A 22,026-nucleotide genomic window follows, 5' to 3' on the forward strand; every position below is an offset into this window, starting at 1 on the left:
TGGGGCTGCAGGCTCGTTACTATTATCGTGCGCACGTGAGAGTCTATAGATATCTGTAGCTTTTTGAAGGCAATTTTTCTTTAATGTCTGCATTGAAAATCTCGCTATTCAGGCACCTCTCGGCATGCGCCCGTAACACAACTCCTTCGTGCAGGTTCACGAGCTGGAGAAGGCCAAGCGCTCCCTGGAGAACCAACTAGCGGCACAGAAGACTCGGCTGGAGGAGCTGGAGGACGAGCTGCAGCTGGCCGAGGACGCCAAGCTGCGGCTGGACGTGACCTTGCAGGCGCTCAAGGCCCAGCACGAGAGGGACCTCCAGGCCCGGGACGAGCAGGCCGAAGAGAAGCGGCGCGCCCTGGCCAAACAGGTGCGTGCCCCTTGCTCACCGATCGCTAGACTGGTCTGCGGTGTCGGTGGTGTCAGCGGTGCCTCGGTTGCTGCTGCATGGTGTTGCTGCAGCGGTGGCCGTCGACCGATGACCGCAGCGCTGATGGTCCGATTTCCAGCCGTAATTTTCGTTTCTTCAAGATCAATTGAGGAGTGTAATGAGGTTACCTGTGCTTAGCCTGCCGAATGCTATTAGTAGTAAGCGTCCCAATAGTACTAATGTACTGGCACTGTAGTACTAGTATTGAGTAATAGTATTGAGTACTAGTATTGAGTACTAATAGCACTAGGTACTATTCCTTCAGTGCTCGTGCTATTCAACTGTGCCGTAGGCACAGTTTTATAGTATGTGGTTGACTATTGCAAGAGGTGTTGGGAGAAGGGTTGACGAAGCACCTTAACCTTAGGGCGCTAAACGTCTGTAGGCAAACAGTTTGTTGCAGGTCTTCAACACTATAAGTTGTGCTGAAGTTCTTGTGTAGGTCAAGTGATCGACAGCAGTTTGACAAGGTATGTCTCTGGAAGCCAACCATTCAACTTGTCTATGCCGAAATGTTACCTTGGGAACATCTCTTGTTGGACTACTGTTGAAACTTCAAGCCTCCATCTTCCTGTGAACCTCTGTCTCGTTTGTACAGTTCTAAAGATAGTCAGATTAAACCATGTTCTCCCGTACAGTGACACTTGACATTTCATAACTTTGGGGTACTTGCTGCAGTTATGACTGCATCATAACGATCACTAGGGTTGCGTTTGCTTTTCGACCTGCGTTTCCAGGCAAAAAGGTCGAAAGGAAAGGTGAGAAAATTAGGCTTAGCGTTTGCGAGTGAGAGTACACATGTGGTGTGCGGTTGCTGGAGGGACCCGTTTCTTTGCTTCCAAGGTCCGAGATTTGGAGGCGGAGCTGGACGAGGAGAGGAAGCAGCGGTCGGCGGCTCTGACGCTTCGCAAGAAGCTGGAAGCAGATGTCCAGGAGGCTGACCGGCAGTTGGACACAGTGAACAAGGCCAAGGAAGAGGCTGTGCGTCAGCTGAAGAGGCTACAGGTGAGAAAGACTCATTGAGGCATGCTCTGCGAGATACTTGCTGCTGTGGCCATTTCCTCTCCACTATCTGTTCTCTTACCCTGCGTCTTCCCCACAGCCGTGGGACAGTTCTGGTGTCCACTGGGAAGCAGGACAGTTATGATGCCCCCGGCCTTCTAAATAGAATAAACTAGTACAGTTTGTACTAGTTTATTCACAGTTGTCACAGTTGTGCACTTTATGTAGCATTGCATAGCCCTGTCAGTAGCGACACCGCAACGGCGCTTTGGAAAATTGCAGGTACAAGCCAAGGACTGGCAGCGGGAGGCCGAGGAGGCCCGAGGTTCGCGCGAGGAGCTGCAGGCCCAGGCCAAGGAGGCCGAGAAGCGGGCCAAGCTTTTGGAGGCCGAGCTTGCTCAGCTCCAGGAGGACCTGGCTGCAGCAGAGCGGTCGCGGCGTGCCGCCGAGGGGGAGCGGGACGAACTGCAGGACGAGATTGCCAGCGCAGCTGCCAAAGGGTGGGTGGCAGACTCCGTCCAGACCTGTGTCTGTTCAGTGGCTTCATGCACTGCGCATCGCCGCTTTGGAAGAGCAGTGCGGTTAAATATTAGAATCTCGTTTATAAAGTGTAGCCTGCAGTACCACGTATAACGAAAGTTTTGTCTGATCACGTGTCATTAGAAATTGTTGAGGTTACCGGCCAAGTGAAGGCGTAAAATTAAGATGCGTTTCGGAGCATTACGGATTCCTCGGTCACTACAGTGGACTAGCTTCCAGTCGACGATTTCTTACGCCAAAATATTACTTGGTGAGGGCAAATGAACAGGTGTTTTGTCATCAGAGCTTCCTCACTTATGGCAACTTGTCTACGATGTACAAACGAACTGGGATACATAGCGCAAGGAAGGCACAGGGACACAGGTCTTTCTTGCACTATGTATCCCAGTTCGTATGTATCCCACCAACACGCCCAAACTTCTTGCCTGCTAAAGTTACGATGTACAAACCTTAGTCACTGTTGGTTGAGCGAATGCCAGACAGAGCAATTTGTTCATTCTTATGCATATCGAGTGTGGGGAGCACACGCGCCCATCTTCCCCCGCGCCGTCTCGTCGAGAGCTGGCATAGACAGGGGAGAGGCGCACTACGCCCTCTCCCGATTCTCCCTCGCTCTCGCGACGCGCGCGTGCCCTTCCTCCCTGACTCGCGGGCAGGTAGCTGACGGGCGAGGAGGACATTCCCCTTGCCCAGGTAAAAAGGTACAAAACAGCGCGACCGAGGGAGACCCTCGCTCTCTGAGGCCGGACCCCCTAACCTGCCGGACTGGAGTACCTGCCGCAATAAACGTAGCAATAAACGTTCTTACAGTTGACGCCGCTGGTTGCCTTATTCGTTCGAACCCGACGTAGCCGCGATTCCCGCGCTACGGGTTAGGGAGTAACACAAAGCAACTGCGTGGGGCTAGATCCGGAGCTCGCCTTCAGCCCTAGCCGCACGCAGAGTGGAACCCCCACAAGAGAGGATCTCCCGAGGTAGTTTTTAAAGCATCCTTCAACTTTTGCCAACAAAGTGTTAAATGGGTGGCCATAACATGTGACAGGAGTTTGTGCTGTCTTTTTTTTTTTAGAGCGCAGCTCTTTGGCGTCCGTTCCTGGGTTTCGCGTCGGCGTCGGCGTCGTCGTCGGCGTCGTCGTCGGCCTCGTAACCAGCTCCGCCCCCCTTTCATCCCCCCAGCGCTAGCAGCGACCGACTGATACCGCTGGATGCCGCTGACGCCGAGAGAGAGTCAAGATAACGTGACTGCATAGAACACCGTCGCCGCCATGCAGAAAGAGGAGGAAAGGGTCCCCCCCCCCCCCTGTTCTTGTGTGGCGGATAGCTGGGGTTGACTCACTATCGCCGTCAGCGGCATCAGTCAGTCGCTGCTATCTCTTCCCTCCTCCCTTTATCGTGTTGTCCGCTTGCTGCGCGCGCTTCTGCCCCCATCGTTTGCCGCTGGGTGTACACGCCGCCCCCCTCCGCTTCCGCTTACTGCTGGTTGCTCTCGACGGCGGCGATGAGCCTCCGCTTCGGCGGCGCGAACTGCAGGGTCTTCTCGGCGGCGGCGATGAGCTTCTGCTTCAGCCTCGCTTACTGCTGGTTGCTCTCGACGGCGGCGATGAGCCTCCGCTTCGGCGGCGCGAACGGCAGGGTCTTCTCGGCGGCGGCGCTTAGCCTCTGCTTCCCCCACGGCTGTGACAACCTCGCGAGGCACTTGTATAGATCTCGTCTTTGAGAATCAAGCATTGGTGTACCAAGTCGAACATATATCAGTCTATTTCTCCGACCACAAAGCTTCCTTCATGACTGTCAAGAACTGTTAGTGGAGTCTTTGTTAAAGGAATACGTGTGAAAAATAAAAAAAAATTATGTGATAGCGCATACATGTGTTGCTCGATTTCTTTGCCTCAATCTATCCAAAAGGTGAAACAGCTTATTTGCTGCGCTCAAATTTCGCATTAGGAAGTAACGTAATCGTCGGTAATTTTTTTAAAGAGGACAGACATTCTGTCCTCTTTAAGAGGAAGCAGAGGAAGCAGCATAAAAGAGGAAATAGAGAAAGCAGCAAGAAACGTGCTTCATTGTTCTCAAGTCTTGCACATGTGACTCGCTGTTTGTGTTTATTCGGCTGACCGTATTGCGTCGATGCAGGTCGCTGCTCCTGGAAGACAAGAGGAAACTGGAGGCCAAGATGCACGCCATGGAGGAAGAACTCGAGGAAGAACAGAGCAATGGCGAAATCCTCAGCGACAAGATTCGCAAGGCCCAGGCGCAGGTGAGTCACCACTTCCAAGTCTGCAACACGAGCATCTTGAGTGGCTCTAGCTACAGCAAAGTGGATTTTGCGCTGATAGACACAGACGTAGAAAGGAGGTACAGGACTTGGGGTCTATGACAGTGTCTGTCAGTGCAAAAGCTTGTTTCGCAATGTATAACCAGCTCGTGCAAATCGTCGCTCTGACTAGCTGCAGCTTTTTCCTAATTGTACATCAGCATTTTATGTTGCAGTTGTAGCAACTTTGGATGAAGTCCACTGCTGTTCTACTGCAGAATGAGTTTGAATAAAACCTTGCTATTGTGGAGTGTTCGGAGATTTAAAATTGCAGTAACCCATAAACCGCCCTCCTTTAATTACATACACGCATGCAGCCACACACATTTTTTTCTTTTCTTGCCAGAGATCCCGTATCTTGGAGGTGGTGCAGGGATTTTGTTGGAAAACTAGACGGTCACAAGCTAATAAATGCAACATGGGTATAGACGGTCACAAGCTAATACAGTCGCCGACCGATTTTCCGGACTCCAAAAATTCGGACATGCCCGATTATTCGGTCAGCTTCGCGGCACCGCCATTCTCCCCATAGACCATAATGTATAACAACTGCCGAAAGTTCGGACACCTTGCAACCTCTCGTCTGATTTTTCGGACACTCCTTTAGCTAACTCGGTCGAGAGCACCATGCACTGACTCTGACCGGTGCATGGTTCGACTTGCTGAACGCCATTTTTATTTTGAACGGAGCTTCCTTGCTGCCCCACGAAGTGGCGCTACTAGAAATCCCCGCTCATCATCATCGTTTCTGCCTGGTTAGATAGAGCGGCTCTGCAGCAGTTCCGGTTTCAGCTTAGTAAGCCATGTCAAGACAATCCAGCAGCTGATTTGTTTCCTCGCGCAAGACGCTGCGAGCAGGCCGCGTTTTTCGTTTGTGCGACTGGTGTCGGCACGGTGGTGTTTGCTTTGTGTGCTGTGTCGAGGTTTCGGTGATCCAACGCGGCATATGTAAACATCGCGTCAAGGGTCTAATGGCGCCGACAGTGCCCGCGCAGACTTCGCTGGGGAATGCCGGCAAGCGGGTGCCGGGAGGCCTAAGATTTGTCGCCTTCCGATGTGCTCCCTACTGACGCGGAAAATGTTCTGCCGAGACCTGCGCAGTGGTGGCATTGCGATTCCGGACACCGTCTCATTTGACAGTTTCATAGGTGCTGACACTGCTGTATTGACATGCGCAGAACTCGACGACGGCAAGATCATTCGTTAGGTTTCTGCTGCACCGCCGGACGATGACTCCGAGTCGGAAGATGACGCACCATGTGCTACGCTGCCGTCGCATGCGGAGCGTGTACAAGCAGTGACTGTGCTTTCAGCCGCCAATAGTGACCGTACGACCCTCTCCGAGATTCAGGCTTATCTGATTGCGCGTAAACGGAACAGCGTGCAACGGCGCATTCACGATTTCTTCCAAGGCTACTGCCGAGCCCGAATAAGTGCGTGGAATAAAGGATTTCATTTTTTTTTCTTAATCTGCTTTTTCGGACACCTGTTTATTCGGACATTTTCGCAGTCCCCGTGAGGTCCGAATAAACGGTCGGCGACTGTAAATGCAACATGGGTATCATCATAGCACCCTAGTTTTGGAGATCATTAGTTTTTATTTTTGTTCCCTACATTACTCATCCCCAAAAGATTACTTCCTTCTTTTGCCTCTCTTTTATTGGAAGTTGCGAAGCTTAAATGCCTAAAAATTTAAGAAACCACAAGTTTCAACCAACGTTGCAATCAAAATTGCAAAAGTTTTTCTACTGCACAATTTCTTGCACCGTGTCCTAGATGGTGGGAACACTACGACAAAATATGCATGTAAACAGGCCTGATGTGCTGTATCACTGTCTTGGCTGTTCGCCGTGTCCAGTCCAAAACAACCAGCCCGTCATAGAACTCTCGTTTCGGCAAACTGGGTTTAGGCACTGCGCGCAGTGATCCCCCCTCCCCCTTATTTATTTCGTTGACAGGTGGACCAGCTGGCGGCTGAGCTGGCGGCAGAGCGTGCCACCTCGCAGCGGCTGGAAAACAACGCGCTGGTGCAGGAGAGGCAGACCAAGGAGCTGCGCGCCAAGCTGCAGGAAGTGGAGACGGCCTGCAAGTCGAAGCTTCGCACGGCCACCAGCCAGCTGGAGGGCCGCCTCTCCCAGGTCGAGGAGCAACTCGACCAGGCCGAGCAGTGAGTTGCCGCACCGCTTGATTTGATTTTTCTCCCGTATTACGTGCGTGGAGTTGACACCACTGTGTGCCGTGCTCATGGTCCGCGGACCCTGCAGTCAAGCCTCTTCAGGCTTTTTTTGTCCGTGCTCCAAACGTTTGACAGACGTTGAACAAAGCTGAATTGGATGTGCCGGCTGTCTTGTTAGAATGGCAAAAAATTGGGAGCAGCCATAGGCTCGGTAACTTGAAGGAAAGTGTGCCTGGGAGTGCCAAGCCATGGCGACTCCCATTCCGTCGTGGAACACTTGAGGAAGGGTCGGTAACCTTTCTGTTTCGGACGAAGTCTCCAGGCTGTGGCCCAAGACACTCTCATCTTTAGTTGAAGTCACTAAGTGATGATGATAATAATGACTTGCTTCTAGAAATCTTGTTATTTTTTAAGCTGTAGCTTGAAATTACCTCCTTTATCGGCGAGTTGACGGTCAGGATGTGAAACGGGACAGCCACCCCTGTTTTCGGAAACGGCATCAGATCTTAAGACTGTGCGTGGCCTAGAAAAATGGCTTTAATTTCAGATGGCTCATTAGTAAGCTCTTCGGTATGCCTTTAGAAGTGACGACAAATGGAGGCACCCTCTTTGGATAAAACGGGGTGCGACATTGAACTCGGCCAAAGTCCCTTGAGGAATTTTACTAAAAAAAAGCTCGCCAAAGTTAACAACTATCTCGCTCTGTTGCCAACACTATCCTTGGGTGTCTTGGGTATACTACTCCTGTCGCACAGGCGAATTCAGTGGCACTCGAATTGAGTGAACTTTGCTGTACTGCCCCAAAGCCGAGTGTAATTTGGAATTGGTGGTGATGTCGATGGATAAGTTAGTAGGCACACTTGATGTTTCTTATCTAGTTTTATTAAAAGTGCTATACAGCGCATCTTTTAGCATAAGGCTATTCATTGCAACTACAATATTAGTTTTCACGAGCCAAGACAAGACAACATTGTATTGAAGAAGGTATGTGGTGGCTTCTATGGAAGGTGCCGCAGAAGCGATTATAACATCTGAAATCAAAACTGGTGTCTTAAAATTATACTGGCTCTTTTGCCAACCAAGAAGTTTTGACAACCAACCTTCACTAGAAATGTTGTTGAGCTAAATAGGTTTATTAAGCTTCTAGGATTGCAAACGGCTCAGCTAATGGCAGAAGCTTGATTTACCAGCAAATGCATAAAAATAATGGAGTTTATCGCTGTTCATATATATCTTTTTACAGCCGAACGAGCTAGCTCAACATTGCTCGATTCTGCATAAGATGAGGCAAGACAGGCTCTGCAAAATTTTCGCAGCATCTTCCCAGTGACAGCAGATATTCGAAGCATCTGCTTTTAATATCTAACTGTCATCTCATATTGTCATTTGATCAAAAGAAAAAGCAAGGAAACGAAATGGCAATTTTTTTAGATTTCCAGGTAAGCAAAAAACACTGCATAGCCCTGCTGACATCATCATTGCCAGAGTGTAAACATGAAATTCAAAAAGTGAAGCTTGAAGTTTATCTCCAGTGATGATTGTACTTTTTCCCTCGCTTACGTGCTAATTTCATTTTCGTGAAAGAAGTGCCAATAGTTTTTTTTTTACCAGGAATGTTACCAGTCCAGACTGATTAACCACTACATTTCACGTTTAGTGGAACTCTGCTCGGACTGAAGTGCACTAACGTCGCTGCTGTTTTCAGAGAGAAGCAAGCGGCCATGCGGACAATCCGGAAGTTGGAGAAGCGCCTCAAGGAGTCCATGATGCAAGTTGAAGACGAGCGGAGGCACGCCGACCAGTTCAAGGAACAGGTGCGCACACTCTTATCGCTCATTTGTTCATCAGATGCCGCCACTGCTGACAACTCAAGTCTGTTCTCGGGAGACGGTGCAGTTTAGTCCCCACTCTTGAATTCGACACATTTCGATCAAATCAGTTCAGAAGTTGCCACAAGGAGAGCACTTCTGCTTGCCGCATCTGTTCGGAAGGGGCTATTCTCAAATTTGGCTCCAAGCTTTTAAGCTTCTGCTCAAAGGGGCCAGGCTTAGTCAAGCTGCAGTAATGCAGCTTTTTCCCGCCATCCCCTTTCTCCCTTTGTTGAGAGATTAAATAAAACTTTGATTTGATTTGATTTGAAGATGCAGGCAACATGGTTTTGGCTGTTTTTATTAGCACTTGCGATTCCGCGGTACAATGCTCGGTGAGTGAAACTCCATGCTCGGGCCACATGGCCGCTGGCACTTTTCGCTCCACTGGAGTGCATTGAGCGATTGCTGGGGGACCAAATGGAGTCAACACCCGCCGTGGTTGCTTAATGGCTGCGGTGTTAAGCTGCCGAGCACGAGGTCGCGGGATCAAATCCCGGCCACGAAGGCCACATTGCGATGGGGGTGAAATGCGAAAAACGCCAGTGTACTTAGATTTAGGTGCACGTTAAAGAACCCCAGGTGGTCGAAATTTCCGGAGACCTCCACTATGGCGTGCCTCATAATCAGAAAGTGGTTTTGGCACGTAAAAACCCATAATTTAATTTTAAATTTTTAACTCTCGCATTCATCATGCACCACAAATGTTCTGCTTGGTGTCTCGAGCGCCTGACAGTGGTGCGCCGTCAGCCGTGCGCTTCCGAGTGTCGCGTTTCAATCGCTGGGCAGTGCACATTATTAGCACGCACGGTCCTAGATACAGCCACTGAAATAGGTGCATTGTTGTTTGCAAAACCTTGGTGGCCACGTGTGTTCTGCTATGCACGAGGTCTGAGGTCGTGGGCTCACTTCCCTTCTGTGGCACATTAATGGGCCAGAATTCCAAAGCGCGCATATGCCATGCTTTTACGTTCACCTAAAGAAATCCAGGTGGTCAAAAGTCAGTGTGGGGCCCTGCGTAATGCAGTTCGCGTAGCCCCTGCATTGCCGTGGAACATTTGAACCCAGTCGGTCGTTGTGCAAACCTGCTGGCTAGTGTTGTCAGTTTGTCGGCATAGCACTTAGTATGTTAGTGGCAGAGCGTCAGGTCTCCAGCAGTCTGTGTTCATCTGTCGTCCAGTGTCGGTCAACCGGTGCGAACTTAATTGTGGTGTGGTGAAGGAATTCTGAATAGTGAAATTTACATTAGCATTCTCTCTACATTTTTCTTCAGGGAGAGAAAACGAACAACAGGATGAAGAACCTCAAGCGGCAGCTCGACGAAGTCGAGGAGGAATGCTCGCGGGAGAAGGCGCAGCGACGCAAGCTCCAGCGGGAGCTAGAGGAAGTGCTGGAGGCCAACGAGAAGCTCCAGAGCGACCTGAATGCCGCGCGCAGCAAGTTGAGGTGATTTGAACAACCACGGCTGGTGCTTGTAGGCTCGTGTCTGTCACCGCTTACGTCAACTCGCGATGGCCACACTCCCTGCACAGTTGTTACTAAATTCAGAATGCAGGGAAGCTTCCTACATTGGTGATGTTTGCATGGGTCGCCAGGCCTCGTCGCAGATTAACCTCAGTGCGTTGGGTGTTTCAACGGTTGCTTTGTTAGATCTACAGTCGCCGACGCATTTTTCGGATTCCGAAAATTCGGACTTGGAGGATTTTCCGGACTTCATAAATGTGCCGTCAGGGTTCCCGTAGAGCTAATGCATTTTCGCAATCGATTTTTCGAACAAATTTAGGCCCCAGAGCTCGATTTCTCTGACTAAATTGTTCGTTCCGAGCCGCGCTACTCTATTCTTGGACATCACCATGTCGAATTTTCCGCTGGCTTGGCCAGGTTTGACTTCCAATGGACTGCTCTACGGCCTCCAAGATCAGGATGCGCCTGCTTTCAGTAGAGCACTCTAAATACAGTTGTACCCTTCGGGGTGTATGTTTGCCACACAACAGTAATAGTCATCTGTCTTGCTTGCATTTCCTTTCTTGAAAACGCTGTGCTCCCTACTTTCCTGTCAAGAATGCTCTGTCATGCTGATGATGCATGTGCCATTCGTGACTTGGGAGTGCTGGGCTCCCAGCGTTAAAAAAAGGAAATGCGGGCAAGGCAGATGACTATTATTGTTCTGCGGCAAGACACGACCCAAAGGGTGCAATGCAACTGTTTATACAGTGAGAGTGCACACGACATCCCCCCCGTCTCGTCTCGAAGGCCATGCCCACTCTTTCTTGGCTGACAAAATGCTCTAGGAGATGGCACTTCTCTTGTTTATCTCTTTTATTGGTCAGCACTATCGTCGTAACCACTTAATGCTAAATCAATTTTTATTTATGTATTTTAAAATTTAGGTTGCTATTTGCACGTGGTGTGTCCACAAAGCAGGGGTGTTCTCAAAGACGACGTCGCATCTTTGTTTGCGTTTGTGCAGCTTCGAATTTGTGTGGTCGGCACCACGTCGTGTGCCTTCGCGAGAGCCCAGTGGTGCGAAGAAACGTGGCTCGTTTCTTCGATCTCCGTGGCAAATCGCCAAGACAGTGATGCCCTTGTCAGACTGCAAACAGAGACGAAGTCCCTCGTGCGCAAATCCAAGCAAATCTGATCGCCTCCAAGTGTAGCTTTAGGCAGGGGGTTATTAGAGGTTTTTTAAGCCACTCTAAACATAATATTTTTAATTTTTCTGGCTGAACGAGTTTTTCTTCAGTGCCTGCGAGATCCGAAAAATTGGTCGCCGACTGTACCAATCTATTTTTTTTGTTACATTGAAGACATACAGTGAAACCTCGTTGCTACAAACGCTACTTTAACAAACTTTTCTTCAGATTAACACACTTTTCAGAAATCTGCTGCTGACGTCTTATGGTTTAAAGGTAAAAATATTTCAGTACTACAAACTTCAGAATACTGAACTTTTCAGATAACGATCGTTGTTCAGTTTTCGTTTCGTGTTAACACACCTCAGTACTACGAACTAATATTCTGAAATCTGTGGATTATTAAATTTCCGTGGATCCTTCACAGCAGCCAAACAGTAGGCTAGCAGACAAAGCACAGAAAGCAGTTGTTGCGTGGCGGCGAAATCGAGAAAATAGCAAGACCGCGGGCCAAGAGCCAACAGTGGCATTTTCGTGGATAGCTCAAACGGTGACAACTTATGGAACTGATGGGTTGATGACCAGAATGGTTCATTTTGGGGCTTCCACTATAACAACCCTTCTGAATAGCAAACGATTTTCAGTGGTCCCACGTGATTCCTTATATCGGGATTTGACTGGCGATAAGTCGAGGTGCAGCGGTGTTTATACAGCTGCTGCGAAAGTGTTCATGATGCAAGGCATTCACAATTGGTAGAGAGTCCTTCCACCTAAATTTCAAAAACGATCGCAAGTGCTTGATGTACAAAGTGTGATGTTTGCATTGTGTGTCTCACTGTACGCCTTTGTACCTCATCTTCCGAAGTGGCACGACAGACTTTGCATCTTTGTGCAGGCGGACTGGTGCTACATCCGGTGGATCAACGAGCCGAATGTTCAAGCGGGGATCCGTGCCAGGAGCTGCTGGCGACGACAGCCCAATTTCCCTGCCCGAGGAATCTTTGACGGAAGATGGACAGCCTTAGCATGGACAAAAGCGATCGCAATATAGCCCGCTGGTTAGCCGCCCCTTGCCAAACTGTTTCTGAAGAAACACCACATGGCCCAGTGCTATCGCCCTTCGTGACCCCACGATTCTTCTTCACACTATGCACAATGCCGAGGCAGTGGATGAAATCGTGCCTTTTTTTTTTTAAATTGCTCTGTTTTTGACGATGCTTGATAGGTAGATCTTGCCAGCGTTGTCGCACTGACGTGGCCTCGCGATTTCTCTGGGGTCTCTCTTTTATGTGTCTAGCACTGTGAAATTGTCTCCGGGGCCTGGGAAACATACAGGAGCAACATTCCCTGCCAAATCTGGCCTGCTGTGAATTAGATAATCGCAGCGCAGCAACACTGGGCTGCCACGCTTCATTGTCTGTCTAGCCATTTGTGACGTGCTTCATTTTCTCTCATGCCAATAATGTACGAAAACTGTGGCATTTTCTTTTTCTAATAGCTCTAATATTTAGCGTCACCATCTAGACTTGAACGTGGACATTATCTGTTGTCCTGCCTCATCTTGGCGTGCTTACATTATATTAATATTATTATGAAGGGGGCACTAGTGAAATGACGCAATCCTTCTCCGTTGCCGCATCTTGTTTCTGGTTGTGCCAGTCGGTTTTGCCATGGTCCATTTGGTTTAACACGCCGACACAGTCATGTGAGGAGGTGTGAAGTGACCTCTTAACGATGTTATTTCAATTTTTTTTTGCGTGTATGTGTGTGCGTGTAATTGTAATTTTTTTTCCTCTCTCTGTTGAACCATTTGTTGCATCGTTCCGTGCATTTGGCGACTGTGACACGCGCGTTTATGTACTTCACGACAGCACGTAGAGAAAGAAGGGTTTCTTGCAAGGAGTTTAACACCGCCTTTATTCCTCGCCTCTCAGAGAGGTGCCGTCGAAAAAAACAAAGGAAGAAAAAAGGCGAATGCCAGTGTGTGATTGTGTGTGCATGCAAGATTGTGTACGTGTGGTATCAGAGAGGATGGTGCATGTTTCTTTGGGCGAGACATGTTCCTGCAAGGTCATTTTTGAAGGAAACGGTGAAGTCCCGTTTTTTTCTTTTGGTGCTCTGTCGCGGACAAGGGAGATCCAGTAGACGAGCGACTGACTACGTCTCCCTTTGTTTGCATTGCTGCAATCGCCCCCTCTTCGTGCGGTGACGTCGCCCCCGAGTGTGGGGAATCATCGCCACTTGGGGGGAAAAAAACATGTTGCACGACTGTGTGACAATGTTCGTTCTTGTACAAAAAAAAAAAAAAGCTGCGGTCTCTTGTCGTATAGAACGGAACGAATTAATGTGGCTCATGCGTCTAGCAATGCCGCACTTCTGATGTGGACGCCTTTGAACAAGAACTTTGGGGCTTTTTTAACTGATTTTTTTTTTCTGAAAGGGGGAACGCCTACCTTGAGAGCAGTTGTGAGGAATGCTTCAGGTTTTGGCTGTCAAGTTATTTTTGTATCTTGAATTGTTATACTTTAATATTGCAACAATAAATGTGTCAAATTATTTGAAATGCTGCTGTGAAAGTGATTTTTCTTAAGCGTGAAATGCTTTTAGATCCAGTTGTCAGCTACCTCCAAGTGACCATGAGCCAAAAGCCAGAGCCATTATCCGGGTACGTGGACGACAACATCTGGGCATCGTTCAAATACACACAAAATGCAAAAACTCTTTTCTGAGATAACCCTTGGACTGATTTTAGTGAAATTCGTTGCATTTGAGAGAAATTAAGTTTTAGTGACTCTTGGAAGTTGAATTTAGATTTAGGGCCTGAATTTTGTTGAATAAAATATCAATAATACGAAAGTTCGAAAAAATAGAAGCATGAAGTTCGCAAATTAATAGCTCTCAATCAAGAACACATATCGCGGTTTTGTAAACGGCATCCATTAGATCATTCAAAGCAAATTCGATGTCAATTTATACATTATGTGAATTTGTTACATTGTGTAATAGGCTTCTGCAAAAACTGTTTTCACATTACTAAAATTTCTTGAGATTCATGTGTAACAAATCAATTTTGTCAGCTTTAGATGAACAATGAGATGCAATTCACAGAATTGTGATAGCATTTTTCATTGGCGAGTTACGAAGTTGGAAACTTCATAGTTTCGTTTTCCGAATATTTGCAATTTTGGCAATTTTTAGGAAAGAAAAGGTTGACGGCCAAAATAAAAAATTCGAAACCAACAGTCGTTAGATATTAAGTTTTTCTCTTAAATGCAACAAACCTCGTCAAGTTTTGTGCAGCGGTTGCCGAGAAAAAAGAATTCTTCTTTTGCGTGTATTTAGATAAGAGCACCCGCTCTAAAGCTTCTTCACCACTAGTCAGAGGATAGATAATGGTCGCTGTCTCCTCTACTAACAAGGTACGCGACTTAAAAATTCTAACAGCGCAGACACATGCATCCACAAAGTAACAAGGACGAGACACAATAGACGAATTATTTGTTATTTTGTGGATGCATGTGTTTGCGCTGTTAGAATTTTTAAGTATGCGCGAACTCGCCCTGAAAGAAGTTTTAAAGAATTACGATACGCATTGGCTTACCGCTAATTATGTCAAATATGCGACCGCTAATTGCGAACAAAAGCGCCCGCTTCGACATCCGCCGTCGTGCCTCCGCCCCCGGGGCGCGATCTTGCTGTCGACTGCAGCGCCGCCGCAGTTGTCGCGATTAAAGCTCCTTAAACGTCGTAAAGTAGCGCCACGCTTTGAAGAATGCCGCCTCGCGCGCTCTGGCCGAGGCCGCGTCGCTATTGGCTTAATAGCATCACGTGGGCCCTCGCGCCTTGCTACAGCGCCATTTTTGCTCGAGAAGCGTCTACGGAGTGGCGAGGAGCGCATGTTGGCGCCGTTGCTACGCTTGAGCAGTGTAGGCGGCGCCACGGTCGAGGAGGGCGCGTGAAAGAGAGGAGAAACGAGGAGGAGAGTGTCGCTACTTTACGAAGTTTAAGGGGCTTCAGTCATGATTGCTTGCAACACTCCGCCGTTGCTCTCGCCTCCTAGCCACCGACGAGCCGTTCATTTGAGATATCGCCAGCCGTTTGTGTGCAGGCGCGACTAAGAGCGGCCGTGAGAGAAAATCTGGGGGCTTTTGCTCCTTGGAATATATGACTCTGCCTACGCACTATGGAGGGGGTTTCTTAGCGCGCGTTGAAGACGTTTGTCTCTAGGCGTGTCGGCATTGCGGAGTGAGGTCGAGTTTGTTTACGCTCGGACGCTGGCGCGGTAAAATAGGTGAAGCAGCGGCCACTGAAGCCCGATTTGGCGACCGCTGTGTTGGACAGACTGTCTCACACCTGCGGCACTCGTGCAAAGTCAGTCGTGGCGGATCATAGCTTTCTCGCGCCTGACGGCGATGCACCTTGTAAGTAACATCACAGACGTTTCTGTGGGAGCAGTAGCGATCGTAGTAGAGCCCGGGCCGCATATATTGAAAATGTAGAAGGCCTTAGCATCCGCGGCTGAACGCAAGTGACTGAAAGACTGCCGGTGGCGATGACTGACTCAGCGCCGCAGGCGCGAGAAAGTCTGTCCAACGTACCTTCAGACCCACTGAACACACATTGTAAAAATAAAACTGGTACAGCGCAACGTAGAAAGGAAGAAACAAGCCGAGCAGGCCAGATAAAGGAACGGTGCGCTGACTTCCAACTGGTTTATTGGCAAGGCAACTCGTTATTGGCAACTCGCCCAATCCTCAACCCTAGTGAACACACATTGGTCAGCCGTCGACAAGACTTCTTGGCAAGATCACCAAGACGTCTTGAAAATCATTACGAACGTTTACAAGATATATTCAAGATGTCTTCGCAAGATGACCGTCTAATTCACCGCCAAATAAGAGATAAGACGTTTTGCAAGACATCTTGTAGACGTTTTAAAAACGGCCGTGAGACGTTTTGTAGCCGTTTTAAAAACGGTTGAGATGCCTTGCAAAACGTCTTGTAGCTGTTTTGAAAACGGCTGTCAGAAATTTTGCGAGACGTTTTGTAGCCGTCTTAAAATGTTTTCCCAACGGGCTACACATTTTAAGAGCAAGGTACGGTACCTTCCAGTCGATATTTGTGTAACGAAAGCCCTGCAATTTAGTAAAGCAATTCGTTGAGTAACATCTGTAAATTTGTCGAGTGAGGTCTTTTAAGGCCCCAAGGTAACCTACGTACAAACCATCCAAAGCTCTTTAAAAAGGTGGTCGCACTTCTAGTCAGGAATGTTTAACATTCATTGCAAGCATCAGTACCTTAAAACTATCGAAAAGCACCACTTCGTTGGGGTAGGGAGTATTTGCAAAAAATGGCAGCAAGATCGACTACCAAACCTGTCGATTTACTGTGCGAACACTAATGTCAAGGGAAGCACTAGCACAAAGATGACATTTTAAGTAGTCTCCAGACGCTAGAATTCAGTCATAACATTGCAGTCTAGAGTGTGTCTCCTTCCAGATCAACTGCCCAACGATACGTTGCTGAGCTTCAGTGATCTGGCTAGAAACAGCATACACCACACATATGCGATGGTCTGCGAAGATTCAAGGTCATTTTCCTTACCTTGTCAACGTTGTTCCAGATTTGCGGATGAAATAATATCAAGGACTCCAGCAACGCTATCACGGAAGTTTTTCTTACATGGATCTTTGGCACACGTGAATTTAGGAACACAATACAGCCTTCCACTATAGCATTAAATATAAAGGAACTTAGTGCCTCCTCATACTTGCTAAATGAACAAATCAATGGAATGTTCCTAATCCTCGCAATATTGAAAGAAATTTGGCTGTACGGACAGCACTAATGCCTACGGCCCATTTCTTACAACCCACCATATAGCACCACTGAAGTATTGGCAAGGCCACAAAAGTGATACATGTTAGAGCCATGCTTAACATAAAGAATGATTAATCACACAAATGAAGCGCTAAAGTGGTCGAAGGTTTCAAAGAATTTTTAATAAATAAAATCAATAACACCACTACATAAGCAATATGTTTCTAATGCGCCTTCTAGATATTTGCTTTATGACTGTCTGTTATCACACATTGGTCGCTTCATGATCCAAGGAACTGGCTTAGACAGTTCCACAGGCTGATGGACCCGCAGACAATGTAGCTTGTTCCTAATGTTGCTTGAGCTGTGATTTGGCACCTGTAATTGGAACGTAAGACAAGATATAACAAATGCATGTTACAGTGAAACTTCGTCATAACGAAACGGGACATAACGGTTATTTGATGTAACAAAGTGGAACCTCCCTTAAAATCTCGGCAGATATCCTCGTTTTATAACCTTGTTTCAACGAAGTAAAATTACCCTGCCAATAGATTTGCCAAACTTGATTTGTCTCCGAAACAAGAAATACCCCGCGACCTTTGCAGGCTCAATCGCATTCCGCGGAGTTCGGCCCACATTCGGTGCCAAAACTTTTGGGTATCCGTGTTGAATGCGCCGTCAAACGCTGTTCCTTCTCACCACTGCGCGTAGCTGCGTATAAGCAGAGGCTCATTATCGCCATCGCAATTTCCCCCACTGCGGCACCGCGCAGGCGATTGCAGCTAGGCGTGGCCTCAGAGATTGTACCGGTGCAATCTCGGAGACCACGCCTCCCTGTGTTGACACGTGTTGCTCGAACGCGACAAACGCTGTTGGCGTCCCAGCGCTGTCACTTCGCGATGCCGGAGACAAGCCAACTGAAAGCGGAAACGAATGGCCACATTGAAACAGAATTAAGGCAGCTATCGTAAACGCAATTGTGTGAGATGCTATAGGAAGTTTTGTGTTGAGGATGCCGAAAATGTCTTTTGCTGTTTTCTGTTCAGCGCACATGATCATGTAACAGGTTCTACTGGCCGCAATGCCATCTTCTATGAAAGTTGAAATTTGTGCACTTGCTTACGCGGGCATTGTAGTGAAGTAATAGTAATGAACAGAATGAGCTAATTTCGGTAATTAATGAAGTAATGTCCCAGTCATACCCCTGCTTCAAACCATTACGTTACTAAGCTGCTTTCAATGTGCACTGGTGGTAATGGCCAAGAGCTTTGTAGCTGATGTACCAGTCAACCACAATTTTGAGTGGTTATCGGCCGGACACTATTCCTGCGCATCAAAAATGGCTCCAGAGTACCGGCGCGCACCATTGCTATTGTTCTCGATGAAGATAACCGACACACGCGACCACTCACGAACAAATCAAAACCATCCGCGGCCACACTGAGTCATCGAAAAAAGAAAATACTCTGCGTACGTAGCCGTAAAATCGAGCCACACAAAGGCACAAGGAAACTCACGGCAATAAAGTCACGTGGAATGCTCATAGCCAATAGAGCAATTTCACTTTCGTCCCAAAGTCGTTCAGCTATAGTAAAACGGCCGAGCTACAAGTCCGCTGCGTTATGAGCAAACGCAGATAAATGCAACGCAGCAAAGCACAGTAAGAAAGAGCACACCAACAAGCACAGCAACAGATAACAAGCGAGGGAGTAGGTTTCAGTTTGCCAGGTGCACGATGACACAGCTGCCGTAACGAGCGCGCGAATTGCGCGTCGTCGGTTGAGGACAACCTCTCCCACCAAGGCCACGCCGCCAGCACGAAGTACGAATGCGTGACGCACCACCAACGCACAATGGACCGAGCACGCACTACTATAGGCCCGACAGAATCTCATCCTAAACTACGCACAGCCCGTTATTATGGCACACAGACCTTTATGGCGCAGCGGTCATATGCGTGAAATGGAGGTATACCTTCCTCCATGTTGCAAGTGTACTGGTAGTGGATTAGATTAGCTCAGTGACTCTTCAGCTCATTTAGCCTTATGAATCGCAGATGTCCCGACCCTCTTCGCATGGATGGATGGATGTTATGAGCGCCCCCTTTGGAACGGGGCAGTGGGTTGCGCCACTAAGCTCTTGCTATTATACTGCCTAATGTCCTACCTAGGTTAAAAATGAAAAAAAAAAAAAAAAGAAATCCTATGAACTCCCACAACCAAATTTTCTGATCCCCTATTGCGAACTGTGCTTTTCTTGTACGTCTCCGTTTTTTGTCGTTTCCCTACTTTTCTTCCGTCAATCCTCCCATCGCCTCTTACTAATGCCCATTGCCGGACATGTTTACTTTTCCACTGCTCTCGCTGAACCCAAGGGCTTCAAGGAGGCCAGTGGTGCCTAAATCGACCGCTGGGTAGACGTCTTCACATTCTAATAAAACATGCTAACAAGTTTCCCTAGTTTTACCGCAGCTAGCACATGCTTCTTCTTCCTTCTTATATCTCGCTTTATAGGTGCGTTTTCTAAGGCATCCCGATCTCGCTTCGAAAAGTATTGAGCTTCCCATTGAGTTATCGTAAATTGTTTCTTTCCTGATTTCGTTTTTTCCTCTTAAGTAGTTACTCATGGCCGGTTTCTTTTCCATTGCCGAAACTGGTGAGATTATTTCAGCCTCTCTGACTTACCGCTTGACGTTCTTTGTTGCTGTGTTGTCCACTCTATACAGGCCTCACACTTGCTGGTAAGCTTCCTAGTTCTTTTCCTCCACTGTGAATCAATTTTTTTCCCGTACAGATACCTCAACACTCTCCCAGCCCATTTACTTTCTTCCATATTCCTCAGTCCTTCGTCATACTGAATTTTACTGCGAGCTTCCCTCACTTCAAGACTAGTCCAGCCCATATCACCCTGCACAGCTTCATTTGAAGTCTTCCCGTGAGCGCCCAATGCGAGCCGACCCACTGACCTTTAGTCAGTGGGTCGCCTGGAGCAGGGAGAGAATGGCATAGTTTCCGTACCTAGGCACGTGACCGCACGACCGTGGGAACGAGCAGACGAAGCGAAAGCACATGTCTCTTGCTTCGGTGCGAAGTAAAAAAAAAGACGCAGATATTGCGTTTGTGTGTTTTATTATTTCTCTAAACTTCAATTCGTCAATTCAAGCAGCAGGTCGCACAGATAACAGATGATGTCTTGAATAATTCTCAAAGTCACGTGTCACCACGAGCGACGTGAGACTGAGGACACCAGTACGTAGGCGCAGGCACACGAGTACGTCATTCTCCGGCTTGGAGCGCGGCGGACGCGAGGAGAAGGAAAAGCGGCGTTCAATTTCAAATTTCAGATCTTTTCGCAGCGCGTAGCGATGTAATACTTTGCACAAAGGATCGTTATCCCTCAGTGTATGCTCTGCGCATGTCAGCTGAAAACGGCCAGACCTGGTGAGGTCTGGCCATTAAGGCCAACTGACGAAATTTTCGACCGCGTAAAAAGCCGTTTCAGGTAATTTAGACGTACGCCTCTGTGCAAAATCTTACGCTTGAACTATACGTCAATACGTCGGGCCGGTATTGCACCATATTCGGCATCGGACCACGTATGGGGAGTGCTTAACACCAGCTTCACCTCCACCGCGGGTCGACCCGGCATTTCACTAACTTCGGGATCTGCCCACATATGGGGAGAATATAACAACAGCTTCACCTCCGCCGCGGGTCGGCCCGGCATTTCACTAACTTCGGGATCTGAACACGTATGGGGAGAATATAACAACAGCTTCACCTCCGCCGCGGGTCGGCCCGGCATTTCACTAACTTCGGGATCTGCCCACATATGGGGAGAATATAACAACAGCTTCACCTCCGCCGCGGGTCGGCCCGGCATTTCACTAACTTCGGGATCTGAACACGTATGGGGAGAATATAACACCAGCTTCACGTCCGCCGCGGGTCGGCCCGGCATTTCACTAACCACAGGATCTGTACACGTATGGGGAGACTATAACAACAGCTTCACCTCCTCCGCGGGTCGGCCCGACATTTCACTAACTTCGGGATCTGCCCACGTGTGGGGAGAATATAACACCAGCTTCACGTCCGCCGCGGGTCGGCCCGGCATTTCACTAACTTCGGGATCTGTACACGTATGGGGAGAATATAACAACAGCTTCACCTCCTCCGCGGGTCGGCCCGACATTTCACTAACTTCGGGATCTGCCCACGTGTGGGGAGAATATAACACCAGCTTCACCTCCGCCGCGGGTCGGCCCGGCATTTCACTAACCACAGGATCTGTACACGTATGGGGAGACTATAACAACAGCTTCACCTCCTCCGCGGGTCGGCCCGACATTTCACTAACTTCGGGATCTGCCCACGTGTGGGGAGAATATAACACCAGCTTCACCTCCGCCGCGGGTCGGCCCGGCATTTCACTAACTTCGGGATCTGCCCACGTGTGGGGAGAATATAACACCAGCTTCACCTCCGCCGCGGGTCGGCCCGGCATTTCACTAACTTCGGGATCTGCCCACGTGTGGGGAGACTATAACAACAGCTTCACCTCCTCCGCGGGTCGGCCCGACATTTCACTAACTTCGGGATCTGCCCACGTGTGGGGAGAATATAACACCAGCTTCACGTCCGCCGCGGGTCGGCCCGGCATTTCACTAACTTCGGGATCTGAACACGTATGGGGAGAATATAGCACCAGCTTGACGTCCGCCGCGGGTCGGCCCGGCATTTCACTAACTACGGGATCTGTACACGTATGGGGAGACTATAACAACAGCTTCACATCCTCCGCGGGTCGGCCCGACATTTCACTAACTTCGGGATCTGCCCACGTATGGGGAGAATATAACACCAGCTTCACGACCGCCGCGGGTCGGCCCGGCATTTCACTAACTTCGGGATCTGAACACGTATGGGGAGAATATAACAACAGCTTCACCTCCTCCGCGGGTCGGCCCGACATTTCACTAACTTCGGGATCTGCCCACGTGTGGGGAGAATATAACACCAGCTTCACGTCCGCCGCGGGTCGGCCCGGCATTTCACTAACCACAGGATCTGTACACGTATGGGGAGACTATAACAACAGCTTCACCTCCTCCGCGGGTCGGCCCGACATTTCACTAACTTCGGTATCTGCCCACGTGTGGGGAGACTATAACAACAGCTTCACCTCCTCCGCGGGTCGGCCCGACATTTCACTAACTTCGGGATCTGCCCACGTGTGGGGAG

General features: G+C 48.7%; 1 protein-coding gene and 1 long non-coding RNA gene across 5 annotated transcripts in view; one reads left to right on the top strand and one right to left on the bottom strand.

Annotated features, from left to right (window-relative positions):
* zip (myosin heavy chain 10) overlaps window positions 1-13,523 on the top strand; it is a 107,738-nt gene extending 94,215 nt beyond the window's left edge. For all 4 annotated transcript variants that reach the window (XM_075701429.1, XM_075701430.1, XM_075701431.1 and 1 more), the window contains 8 exons: window positions 155-367; window positions 1,271-1,432; window positions 1,712-1,929; window positions 4,103-4,226; window positions 6,242-6,450; window positions 8,165-8,273; window positions 9,601-9,773; window positions 11,856-13,523. In XM_075701429.1, coding sequence (XP_075557544.1) covers window positions 155-367; window positions 1,271-1,432; window positions 1,712-1,929; window positions 4,103-4,226; window positions 6,242-6,450; window positions 8,165-8,273; window positions 9,601-9,773; window positions 11,856-11,985 — 1,338 coding nt within the window. In that variant the 3' untranslated portion in view covers window positions 11,986-13,523. The remainder of the gene's footprint in view (window positions 1-154; window positions 368-1,270; window positions 1,433-1,711; window positions 1,930-4,102; window positions 4,227-6,241; window positions 6,451-8,164; window positions 8,274-9,600; window positions 9,774-11,855) is intronic.
* A 3,417-nt stretch (window positions 13,524-16,940) lies between these two features.
* LOC142590970 (uncharacterized) lies at window positions 16,941-18,801 on the bottom strand. Its single transcript, XR_012830295.1, has 2 exons — window positions 18,717-18,801; window positions 16,941-17,158 (listed from the first exon to the last, which is right to left on the bottom strand). It is a non-coding gene; the product is annotated as an uncharacterized LOC142590970 (long non-coding RNA).
* Between the last annotated feature and the right edge of the window lie 3,225 nt (window positions 18,802-22,026).

The sequence above is a fragment of the Dermacentor variabilis genome, chromosome 8 (genome assembly GCF_050947875.1).
Source record: "Dermacentor variabilis isolate Ectoservices chromosome 8, ASM5094787v1, whole genome shotgun sequence".
Classification (NCBI taxonomy): Eukaryota; Metazoa; Arthropoda; class Arachnida; order Ixodida; family Ixodidae; genus Dermacentor; species Dermacentor variabilis.